The 11,919-nt window shown below is 49.9% G+C and overlaps 1 protein-coding gene across 1 annotated transcript; it reads right to left on the minus strand.

Annotated features, from left to right (window-relative positions):
• Positions 1 to 5,586: 5,586 nt before the first annotated feature.
• Positions 5,587 to 10,820, minus strand: LOC128114016 (peroxisomal testis-specific protein 1-like). Its single transcript, XM_052743859.1, has 2 exons — positions 10,713 to 10,820; positions 5,587 to 6,468 (listed from the first exon to the last, which is right to left on the minus strand). Exons 1-2 carry the CDS (start codon positions 10,761 to 10,763, stop codon positions 6,376 to 6,378), a joined length of 144 nt encoding a protein of 47 aa, XP_052599819.1. The 5' UTR covers positions 10,764 to 10,820; the 3' UTR covers positions 5,587 to 6,375.
• Positions 10,821 to 11,919: the final 1,099 nt, after the last annotated feature.

Below are 11,919 nucleotides of genomic sequence, written 5' to 3' on the forward strand. Positions count from 1 at the left end.
GTTCGGTTCCCAGCACCCACACTGGGCTGCTGCAACTCCAGCTCCAGGGGGTCAGACGCCCTCTTCTGGCCTCTGTGTGCTTCTGCACTCACATTTACAAACCCACACAATGGAAGCTGGAGGTGCAGGAGAGGCTAGGGTGGGCAGAAGTGTGGGGAGTCAGCCAGGCGGTGGTGGTGGCGGCGGCTGCGGCGGCGCACGCCTTTAATCCCAGCACTCAGGAGGTGGAGGCAGAGGCAGGCGGATCTCTGTGAGTTCGGGGCCAGCCTGGTCTACAGAGTGAGATCCAGGACAGCCAAGGCTACACAGAGAGCTGATGGTACTGCCCCGGCCATCCACAGAATGTCCAGCCTCTGTCAGGCCAGCCGTTTGCTTGTTTAGATGTGAATGAGAGTGAGTCAGTCAGGATGACCTAGTTTCTAAAACGGTTACATGTTACTGAAGGGTCACAAGTGTGGCCTGAGTGTTCTCAGAAGTTTCAATAAACATGAGTCACAGACTCGGAGGCCGTAGGTTCAGCTTTAACGGAAGCCCCACTGACAGACTGGGCTCTAGCTACGGATGCTTCGAGGCTCAGTTTCAGCTACAGTAGCTCCTTCCACCCTGTGCACGAGGTGACAAGGACACACACACACACACACACTTGGACACAACCATCAGGGATGGCCCATCAGTGTGTACAGCCCCAAGGAGTGTAGTCAGACCTGGGAAAACGGAGCCACGAAGTGAGGTGGAGGAAAGTCTCCTGCAGGAGCCATGTTCAGAGCCTCAGACATTTCACACTCTAAGGGTTAAGCGGAATCACAGGAATAAAGGTCACATGAGTTCAAGCTGCATACAATCACAAGAACAAGCCACACACGGCAAAAACCTGTCCTCCATAGAGACGTATAAAGGATAGTTTAAACGTTTAACCAAATAACAGCAGCACGCAGAAATGGGTAATCTGAAGTAGATTCACTCCTACCCGCTACACCTGCGGGGAGCACGGAAACACATTCCAAGAACAATTCCATGTTCTAAAGAAACTAAGGCCACAAGGCTCTTTTCTCAGCATGTTCCCACAGCCCTCGGAATTCTCTTCACGCGGCTCCAGTCCTGGACCGTGCTCTGACAGAGCATCGCCCAGGGTGTGCCCTCCTCTGTCCACACTGAGTTTGAACATCAGTTGCCTCGTCCCTGATGGCCTGAGAACATTTTCCCGACTCCCTCATGGGCTCTCCACCTTTCTTCTGGTGAACTCCAGGAAACCCCAGGCTACACATTCATTTCTTCCAACCATGACTATTGTGCCTCTAAGCCTGGGAAGTTTGGTCTTACAGAAACATGGTGTCCTGGGCTCCTGGGAGACATATAGGTCTTGAACCTGAATTTGACTATTATTATTCTTAGATGTCATGTTAAATTTTCTACAGGCCTGTAGAGATACCTCAGCAGTTACGAGCACTTGCTGCTCTTGCAGAGGACCCCGGTTCAGTTCCCAGGACTCTGTCAGGTGGCTCCCAGCTCCAGGACATCCAATGGGCACTGAAATCACACATGCACATGAACATACATACACAGACACATAATTAAATTACAAATAGAATTTTTTTTAAAGATTTATTTATTTATTATTATGTATAGTGCTCTGTCTGCATGTGTGCCTGCACACCAGCAGAGGGCGCCAGATCTGATTATAGATGGTTGTGAGCCATCATGTGGTTGTTAGGAATTGAACTCAGGACCTCTGGAAGAACAGCTAGTGCTCTTAACCATTGAGCCATCTTTCTGGCCCAAACATAGAATCTTAAGAAAAAAAGTTCGATCCTTATGTCTTTAGTTAATAATAAAGATTTGTAGCTGGGTGGTAGTTGTGCACACCTTTAATTCCAGCACTATGGAGGCAGAGGCAGGTGGATCTTTCTGAGTTCAAGGCCATCCTGGTTAACAGAGTGAATTGCAGGACAGCCAAGGATACACAGAGAGATCCTGTCTCAAAAAACCGAAAAATAAAAATAAAAATAAAAATCATGATTTGTTGTTATTGGATTTCTGTTGTTTTGACATACTACATGGCTCTGGCTGACCTGTAGACCAGGCTGGCCTCGAACTCACAGATATCCACCTGCCTCTGCCTCCCAAGTGCTAGGACTGAAGGCGTGTGCCACCATGCCCAGGGTGTTGTTTTAACCAAGGTTCAGAAAAAGCAAGCATTTCGGAGGTCTTTGCTGAGGGCACCTGAAAGGGGGATCATGGTGGAGGGGGCAGTTAGCAGCTTCCACAATCCTATCAAGCCCTGCCCCACCCCTGCCCCAGGTCTGCCTGGAAACAGACTACACTCACCTTCCACCTCCCACCCCCAACCCAATAGCACACAGCTGGTCCCAAGACAAGCTCTTGAACTTCAAAGCACCAGAAGGCTGTGTGTTTGCATTTACCAAGGCAACTAATCATTCTACACCCTCACATGTCCCCCTGTGCCGCCCTCTCTCCAGAAAGAATGGAACTGGAGTGAGAACGCCTTAGGCAGAAACTTGGATTTCTTTTTTGGAATACAAGAGTCACCAGAGATGACGTTCAATGCCCCCACCAGTGTGGACCTCCAAGGACTTGCCAATGGAACAGGCAAGCAACCGAGGGTGGCGGTGAAGTCCCTGTCCCCTGTGGCCACACTGCACCTTCTCTTTCTGCTGCGTCTCTCCAGGCTAGCCCTCCCCCTGAGCCTGCTCCAAGCAAAGCTGCTGTGGAATATTACTAGAGCTATGTAAAGATGGGCTACGTTTGTTTGTGCTGCATTTGTTTAACGATGTAAAGATGTGTTACCATTTCACCTTGCCTGCCTAAGGCACCTGACTGGTCTAATAAAGAGCTGAACGGCCGACAGCGAGGCAGGGCTGGCGGACAGAGAGAAGAAAATGAGGGAGAATCGGAGGGAGATGCCTGGGGCCTGTCAGCCACCAGCCAGCCAGACACAGAGTAGGACATGCAGAATGACAGAAAGGTAAAAAGCCCCGAGGCAAAACATAGAAGAAGAGAAACAGGTTAAACTAAGTTATAAGAGCTAGTGGGACAAGCCTAAGATAAGACTGAGCATTTATGACTAATGAGAAGTCTCCGTCCCATGAATTGGGAGCTGGTCGGTGGCCCACCAAAAAAGTCTATGACACAAGGCTGCTGTAGACCCTACCCTCCCTCCAACTGTGGAAGGATGCCTTTCTGTCCCTCAGTCAGCAGAGGCAAGCAGGGGACAGCTAGGGTCTGTGGGGGTGGCAGGGTCTCCCCAAGGCCTGTTAGTCACACCTGTCATTCTCTTTGTTTGTTTGTTTTTGTTATTTTCGAGACAGGGTTTCTCTGTGTCCTGGAACACTCTTTGTAGACCAGGCTGGCCTCGAACTCATAGAGGTCCACCTGCCTCTGCCTCTTGAATGCTGGGGTTAAAGGTGTGCGCCACCACCACCCAGCGCGCGCTCTCTCTCTCTCTCTCTCTCTCTCTCTCTCTCTCTCTCTCTCTCTCTCTCTCTCTCTTTTGAGAGGAGCATTATGGATTTGAGAAGGGCATTAAAACAGCCAGTTCCTCTCAGCTACCACTGGAGGAATACATGGTGCGCAGTATAGTGTGTGTATATACATATATGTATATATAGTATGTATATATATTTCTTGGTATAATTAAGGGCTATACAAGGGCATAAGAAGGATTTTCATTTTAATTCTTTTCCTATTGCTTTGATTTTGAAACCACAGGAATATCTACTCAAAGGATTTCAAAATATATTTAAACTGTATTTTATCCTGTGTGTCTATGTGTGTGTGCATATAGGACAACTTTCTGGAGTCAGGTCCCTCCTTCTCATGTGGGTCTCTGGGATTGAACTCAGGCCATCAGACTTGTTGGCAAGCCCCTTTACTGGCTAAGCCATCTAGTCAACCCCAAAGATTAACAAAGCTGGGGAACATTTCTCTTTGGAAGGACAGAGATGGGTATATGTTGCTGCAAGCCACAGAAACATGAAGTGGGAATTCGGCTGGCACTACAAGGCTGGAAACCTGGTAGAGCCAAGGACTCTGCCAGAGGGAAACCAAAACTCAAGGAGTTTGGTGATACTGGCTTTTGAATGTGTTAGCTGTCTCCTGCAGGGAATTTCCTGTGTGCTGTTGTAGCTTTCCCATCTGATTATTTTCCCAAGAACTTCTAACAGTGTGGTTGATCATTCCCTGGGCACAACTTCCCCAATACATTTGGGGTATTTGGATAACATCCCCAGCTGTGTCTGTTAACAGTCACATAGTCCAGACCCCTTTCCCATAATCAGGCCTTTGTTCCTCTTATTCTAGCATAGACTTAGAGTCTGCCTTTCTGTAATTATCTTCATTAGCAGACATCTGGCCTGTGCCCTCTCCGGACAAAAGTATTTCATCCGAGACACTTCTCAGACATCCAAGGACAGACCGCAGATAGATAAGCATTAGCATGTCCTGAGCTCATCTCGTCTACAGATAGGAGAAGCCAACCTCACTAACCTTAACTCCTTAACCCCTCACTTTCACCCTGGTTTATTAACACAAGACCCTAATGTAAGAGATTTACTGCTTGCTATTACCAGGAGGGTGGACGGCCATCTGCTAGTTACTGAGACAAGGTAAACATTCCCACTGACCCAATGAGACAACACCAGCCAGACAAGGATAGGTGCCAAGCTTTGTTTCTTGTGCAAATTAAGCTAAATCCTCCTCATTTATCCCATAGCCCAGGTGTTATCCTTAGTTCTAAAGAGTCCTCCCTTTAGCAATTAACTCAGAGCAAAAGTGCTTTTATGAACCAGATGGTACATGTTGTGACGCAGGTTGCCTAGCAACTGAGAACACTTCCCCTGCCCCGCCAGAAAGTGGCGCTGCCGGGATAAGCTGAGCCAAACATGGCGCTGAAGGAAAAAGGCAATTTTATTTTACTCGTGACTTTTAAAAACATACTGACTCCTAACCTTTTACCTAGCCACTTCTAAGAATATAGTCTGAGCTCATAAATTCCTCTTTAGATCCCCTAATCCATTTTAGCCCTTAGTTGACCCTACCAGAGAACTTCCATTAGTCACCCCCCTTTGGGGTTGTAAATGAAAGCTGACAATCACTGCTCTATGTGTGGATCTTATCACCTCTCTCTATGACCCTGAAAACTTCAAACCTCGCATTGCATTGCGGAAGAATTACTGCTTGTAAGTATATATAACCGGTACCCCCACACCACTTGTAGAACTGACTTAGAAGAACAAAGCGAATGGACTGAAAGAGCTCGGTGTGCGTACATTCATTTGATATTCCTAAGATTAGATCCTCAGCTGGTTGTAGATTCTTACCCGGACCCTGGGAAAGGGTTATCTGGGGCTGGACCCCCAATAGCTCCTGATACAAGTGGAAACACGTGGAATCCCTCCTCTGCAAAGGAGACACACAGAGGTTCTGTGCTCAATAAAATCATGTTTATTTCACTTTTTTTTTAAAGTAACACCTACTAAGAACTCAAAATGTGATACCCAGAACTTGTAACTGCTAAGGAACTTTCTTAGGACTGGAAAGTCTTTTCGCGGGTGGGAGGGGGCTCTGAGACAGACTAAAGAACCAAAGAGGATGAAAGAGACAAAAGAATGAGGAAAACAAATCCAACAGGCCGAGCCACGGGCAACAAGAAACAGCAGCAAGGTGGAGCCTCAGCCCTAACCAACTCGGCCCCAGCTCCCTAGAAGGGGGGCTTGCTGGGCAAACAGGACGGGGATGGGGCTGGAGAGATGTCTGTGGGAGGCAGGGCTGAGGGATGGGGGCAGGCAAGGCCTGAGGGAACCTCAGAGCCAAGAGGGGCTCCATATACCTGAGAAAGCAGGAGACCTGGCCCGGTCGGAGCAGACAGACCTGGAACAGGTGATGGGGTCTGCTATGGAAGAGAGGGCGGCTGGGCCAGGACTCAGTTCTGAGTACTGGAGACCCGACTCCTTCCTGCTTTGCACAGAACATCGGAGTGGGGGGGGGGGGGCAGGTGGACCAGGGGGAGTCGGTCCTGAAGATCTAGATACAGGTGACAATTGCAGGGTCAGAGGGTCAGAGGGCATGACCCAGGGAGAGGCCCCAGAAGTTTGTGGGAAGGTCACTTGTGATGTTCTCTGTGTGGTCAGGCCTCCCAGGCTCCTGACTTCTCCGGCTTCAGCGGGAGGCCCGGGAGGTCCGGGAGGCTGCCCCCACCATCTGTCCCCTCCGGACATCAACAGACCTGCAGTTGGGCAAAACCATCACAAACGCAGACCCTCAGCAGTGGGGGACGGAGCTGGAGAGGGCTTGATACCGCAGCAGGACTCCTGCCCCTTGGGAAGCAGCCCGAGGGCAGGGCTTGTGTCTGTCTGTCCTTCACAGCAAATGGTTGTTCCAGAAAAATCGCAGCAGCGCCTCACCTCTCGCGAACATCAGCGCCACAAAAGGACCCAGCGCATCCGCGGCTTCCTGTGGAAGACGCTGTGTAAACAGTTGTTTCGTGTTTAGCGTTGCTAGCTCGGGGCTGGCGAGATGTCTCTGCAGGTAAAGGCACTTGCCATCAGCCTGATGACCCCCCATCCCCCGACCCCCCCAACCCCGGGGGCACAGGGCGGTAGGAGAGAACCGACTCCTGCAAGTTATCCTCTGACCTCCACGCTGGCTGTTTCTCTCTTTCTCTCCTTGCTAGCCCCTCCCCCATCGCTAATCTAAACAAAAAGTTAAGAATTACAAATTTGACACAATACCAAATATTCATTCATTCAACGCAGCCCAGTTCTAAGTGCGTGAGTGGGGTGATGAACCGGCTCCCCTATGTTCATGTCCACCGCAACCCTTGGGGCACATTCCCGTCCTGATCATCAGGGCACTCTTCAGGCATGGGACCCCATTCCTCTGGCTTCAGGGGGGCATCCCAGAACCCTTCCGGTTGGGTTCAGAGAAGCAGCCAAGCCCCGTCGGGGGCACCCGGGACCAGAAAGACATAGCTGAGTGAGGAGGGGCAAATCCAGGCAAAGCTGGGCGGGAGAAGGGCCCGGGCACTGTGTCTGTGGGAGGAGCTTGAGGAACGGCTTCAGACACCAACACCGACCCAGGAGCCTCCCCGTGGCTTGGTCACACTCAAGAAAAGTCCTGGCCAGGGATGGTAGCACTCACTTGTCACCTCCAGGGAAGGTTGGGACCAGAGGAGCAGGAGGATTCAGGGTCTCCTGGGCTAGACAGACCCCATCTCTGTAGTGGTCGGAATGTAACTGGCCCCCACAAACTCATGGGGAGTGGCACTATTAGGAAGTGTGGCTTTGGATTAGGTGTGGCCTTGCTGGAGGAAGTGTGTCACTGTGAGGGTGGGCTCTGAGGTCTCATATATGCTCAAGCCATGCCCAGTGTCTCAGACCGCTTCCTGTTGCCTGCAGGTTAAGATGTAGCACTCTCAGCTCCTCCTCCAGCACCATGTAGAACCATGATGCTAACAGATCAACCTCTGGAAATAGGAGCTACCCCAATTAAATGTTTTCCCTTGATAAGAGTTGTTGTGGTCATGGTGTCTCGTCACAGCAATAGAAATCCTAACTAAGACAGTCCTCCAAAGGAAAAGCAAAGAGTTAGCTGAGCACGGTGCCAGACTGGAGAGGCAGAGACCAGTGGATCTCTGGGTGGGCTAGCCTGGCCTACAGAGCAAGTTCCAGGACAGCCAGTACTACACACAGAGAAACCCTGTCTTGAAAGACCAAAAAGAAAAGAAAAGAAAAAGAAAGAAAGAAAAGAAAAGAGCTAGGAATACAGCCTGGTCATAGAGCACCTGCCTGGCATTTGTGAGACCCTGGGTTCGACCCCCAGTGTGTATGGGGGAGGGGACAAGCCCTTCAGGTGACATCAAGGACCCTTATGATCTGCTGTCACTCACCTCTCTCTGGCCACATGCTTTTATTTGGGGTTGGCTTTTGGCTTTTGAGACAGGGTCTCGCTATGTCTCCATGGCTACCCTGAAGCTCACTCTCCACACTAGGTCATGTGATCTTCCTGCCCCTGCCTCCCGAGTGCTGTGGCTGTCTGTGTACATCACCAGCTTCTACTGCTTTCTCTTCCTTCAAGGCCAGACTCACTGGCCTCCTGGCTGTTCTTCAGAGATGGACCGCTCCTGCCGCAGGGGCTCAGTGGCCTGCACAGCCCCCACCCTAAACTCTTGGAAAGTCTTACAGCTTATCAGTGAATCTGCCCTTCATTCTTCTTGAAGTCTCTCTTTCTTTTTAAGATTTATTATTTAGCCAGGTGATGGTGGCACACGCCTTTAACCCCAGTACTTGGGAGGCAGAGGCAGGCAGACCTCTGTGAGTTCGAGGCCAGCCTGGTCTACAGAGCAAGTGTCAGCCAGGATGGCCAGGTCTCAAAATAAATAAGTGTGTGTGTGTGTGTGTGTGTGTGTGTGTGTGTGTGTGTGTGTATACCCACCCATATATAAACATATTTATTTATATTGCTTATATGTGTATGCATGGTTTTATTTGTTATTGTTACTATGTCTATGTATGAGGGGGTGTGCATGTGAGTGCAGGTACCACAGAGGCCAAAGGTTATTGAATGCCCTGGAGCTGAAGTTACAGGTGGTTGTGAGCACCTCATGTAGGTTCTGAGTATTGAATTCAGGTCCTCTGGAAGAGCAGGACGTTCTCTTAACCGCCAGCTCTCCAGACCCTGTATGAGTGTTTTGCCCGCTCCTAAGGGTATTTTGTCCACATGGACCTCTGTGCAGCACTTGCATGCAATTCCCACTGAGGCCAGAAGAGGGCGGCAGATCACCTGAAACGAATTGCAACCGTGAGCTGACACGTGAGTGCTGGGAACCGAACCTGGGTCCTCTGGAAGAGCCTGCAGTGTTAACCACTGAGCCATCCCTCCAGCCCCCAGCAGGTGTCGTTCCTAAAGCTCTGCCTCCCTTCCCTTCTGTCTTTTGCTCCCAGACTCTTCTTACTATCTAATTACACACTTCATTTACTCTTCGGCTCCTTCAGAAACTCGGTGAGGTCACACTTTTGTCTCCTTTGATCAAGGCTGTAACTCCATGTTTAAGTAGCGCGTAGCACACCGCACGAGCACCTGCATGATAGGAGACTGGATATTCGAGTGACCAGCTCAGTTAATGGACAGCCACTGGCCACAGAATAAGGAATGTGGACTTAGTTCTGTCAGTAACTGAAAAGCAGGGGATTTTGACCCTTTTTGTAGCTGACATCACTTAGAAAAACTGAATGCCTGTCCCTCTGGTGTGGCCGTGAGAAAAACCATGGGGCACTATAAACGGTCTATAAATCACGGTTTTGCCACTCACACCCAGCTGGCGGCCTTAGGCAGGCTGTGCCATGTCTCTGGCACTCACCTGCCTTGACAAGGATGCTGCGGTAACTCACCCGCTGCTGGGAAATCTCTCAGAGAGGAGCTCATGGAATGGAATAAACTCTAAATTCTCTGTTGCATTACTACATAACTCAGGTCCCAGGGAACAATGCAATGTCCCAATCAGGTTAATTTGGTTAAATAAAGAGCCTGTGTTCCCAGAGGAACAGTTTCCAGGAAGGACCTACAGAGGTACAAAGATCCCCATTAAGTTAAGAAGCGGAAGTGTGCTGCTACTGGGTTTGTTTTGTTTTGTTTGAGACAGGATCTCAAGTAGCCCAGGCTAGCCTCAAACTCCATGTGTAGCTGAGGATGGCCTTAGACTTCCAATCTTCCTGCCTCTGCCTCCGAGGGCTGGGGTGACAGGTCTGAGCCACCACACCTGGCTTCCAAGTGTGGCATCCTAAAACTGTATGTGGAGAAATTACATGGCCTAGATTTAGGGGTCGGAGGGACATAGTAACAAAAACTATATAACTATATAAAATAAACAGGTAGAACAAAATGGCAAAATCAAAAATATTTTAAGAAGCACAAAACAGGCTGGGCAGTGGTGGCACAAACCTTTAATCCCAGCACTCGGGAGGCAGAGGCAGGTGGATCCCTGTGAGTTTGAGGCCAGCCTGGGCTACAGAGTGAGTTCCAGGACAGCCTGGGCTGTTACATAGAGAAACCCTGTCTTAAAACACAAGGGGGGGGGGGGCGGGATTTAAGAAAAAAAATTGATGTTCAAAAAGACTAGGCAGCTGGAGAACAGTGGAGTCAAACACTCTGCAGGAGCTTCTAAAAGAACACCAGGCTGGGTCACCCCCAGGGTTCCAAACAGTACCCGTCAGTCCACCCTAGTGTCCCTTAGCATCTCTCACTGACACCGGCCAGAGTCACTGGAGAAGAGGGAGCCTCACAGATTCCCCCCAGAATACATGAAGAGACACATCCGCTGCCGGTGCCGGCTGTGGCCTGAGTCACGGCACATCAGCTGCCCAGAGATGCTGTGCCAACTGTCCTTGGACCACAGTGTGAGGTACAGGTATGAGACCAAAGGCTGGCTTTGCCCCAGGGTCATGGACCACAGTGTGAGGTACAGGTAGGAGACCAAAGGCTGGCTTTGCCCCAGGGTCATGGACCACAGTGTGAGGTACAGGTAGGAGACCAAAGGCTGGCTTTGCCCCAGGGTCATAGCTTGTAGGTATAGTGTTTGGTGACCTGCACACCATTAATCCATGAGTTCTGGGCACCCTGGCTACCTGGCAGCCATTGTTCTGTCTCCCCCTCTCTCCATCCATCCTGACAGTCCCCTGCTGGGTACACTGTGGTCTCACCTCTTGAATCATCCTGCGATGGACACTGTCCCCAATTTGTCTCAGCTGCATGGTCACTGACTGGATTTCTTCTGGCTGGTTCTGGTCAGTGTTGTTCTCCTCAGGCTGGGAAAGCCTTCTGTGACCTGTGAGAACAGAAGTGTTTCGGGGAGCCATGGACTTTGTAAAGGCACCTCCATGCCGTGTGTGTGTGTGTGTGTGTGTGTGTGTGTGTGTGTGTGTGTGTGTGATGCAACTGTGTTTATTTCTTCTTCCCTTCCTATGAAATAGGGTATAGGTCAAGCCATGTAAGTGTCGAGATTGCTTTTAAGCAACACTGAGTGTCAAAGATTCATGGGCACTTTGGGGACCTTGTAAAGAATCAATGTCGATAAAGAACTCCCAAACGCTTCAGGAATAGGGAAAAGGGATATAAATTATGGTTGTAGAGGCTGGAGGGATGTCTCAGCGGTTAAGAGAACCAACTGCTCTTCCAGAAGATCCAGGTTCAATTCCCAGCACCCAGATGCAGCTCACAGCCATCTATAACTCCAGTTCCAGGGGATCCGACATCATCTTCTGGCCTCCACAGGCACCAGGTACACATAGTAGTGCCCAGACAGACAGACATGCAGGGAAGTTTTGTTTTAAAAATGGCTACTGGCTGGAGGGGGCCTTGGCCCCAGGCTCCCAAGGCCAGAGCTCCTCTGAGAAGCAACTTGGGATTTTACACCTCTCAGCGGGGCTCTCAACGCCTCCTCACCTTGGCCTTGGCCCCGCTGCAGCCCGCGGCTCCAGCCCCAACTGCTCAGAAGCATGCGCTCCAACAAGCTGTTGGCAGAGGTCATGTGCCCTCCGCCAACCAATGGGAAGCGCCGAGGTGGAGCTCCGGGATAACAGGCAGCTCCTTCCATCCTCCCCCTCCCCATCCTCCCTCCATCCTTTTATTTCTTCTTCTTAATTTTTCAGTCTTCCACTTTTTCTTCTCATTTTTTTTACTTTCTCTTCTTTCTTTTTTTTTTTTTAAGATTTATTTATTATGTATACAGTATTCTGCTTACGTGCCATAAGTGGGGACCAGATCGAATTATAGATGGTTGTTGCTGGGAATTGAACTCAGGACCTCTGGAAGAGCAGCCAGTGCTCTTAACCGCTGAGCCATCCTTCCAGCCCCCTCTTTCTTTCTTTCTTTTTTTCTTTTTTAAAGATTTATTTATTTATTATGTAT

Source organism: Peromyscus californicus, unplaced genomic scaffold (genome assembly GCF_007827085.1).
Source record: "Peromyscus californicus insignis strain IS unplaced genomic scaffold, ASM782708v3 Scaffold_19__1_contigs__length_69161282, whole genome shotgun sequence".
In the NCBI taxonomy this organism is placed as follows: Eukaryota; Metazoa; Chordata; class Mammalia; order Rodentia; family Cricetidae; genus Peromyscus; species Peromyscus californicus.

What these genes read in the sequence shown, in the direction of transcription:
- LOC128114016 (XM_052743859.1), bottom strand. Translation starts at nt 10,763, where the DNA reads ATGCAGCTGAGACAAATTGGGGACAGTGTCCATCGCAGGATGATTCAA. An exon ending in ATCGCAGGATGATTCAAGAG is followed by an intron (nt 6,469 to 10,712) that starts GTGAGACCACAG and finishes CGTCTTCCACAG; the next exon opens with GAAGCCGCGGATGCGCTGGG.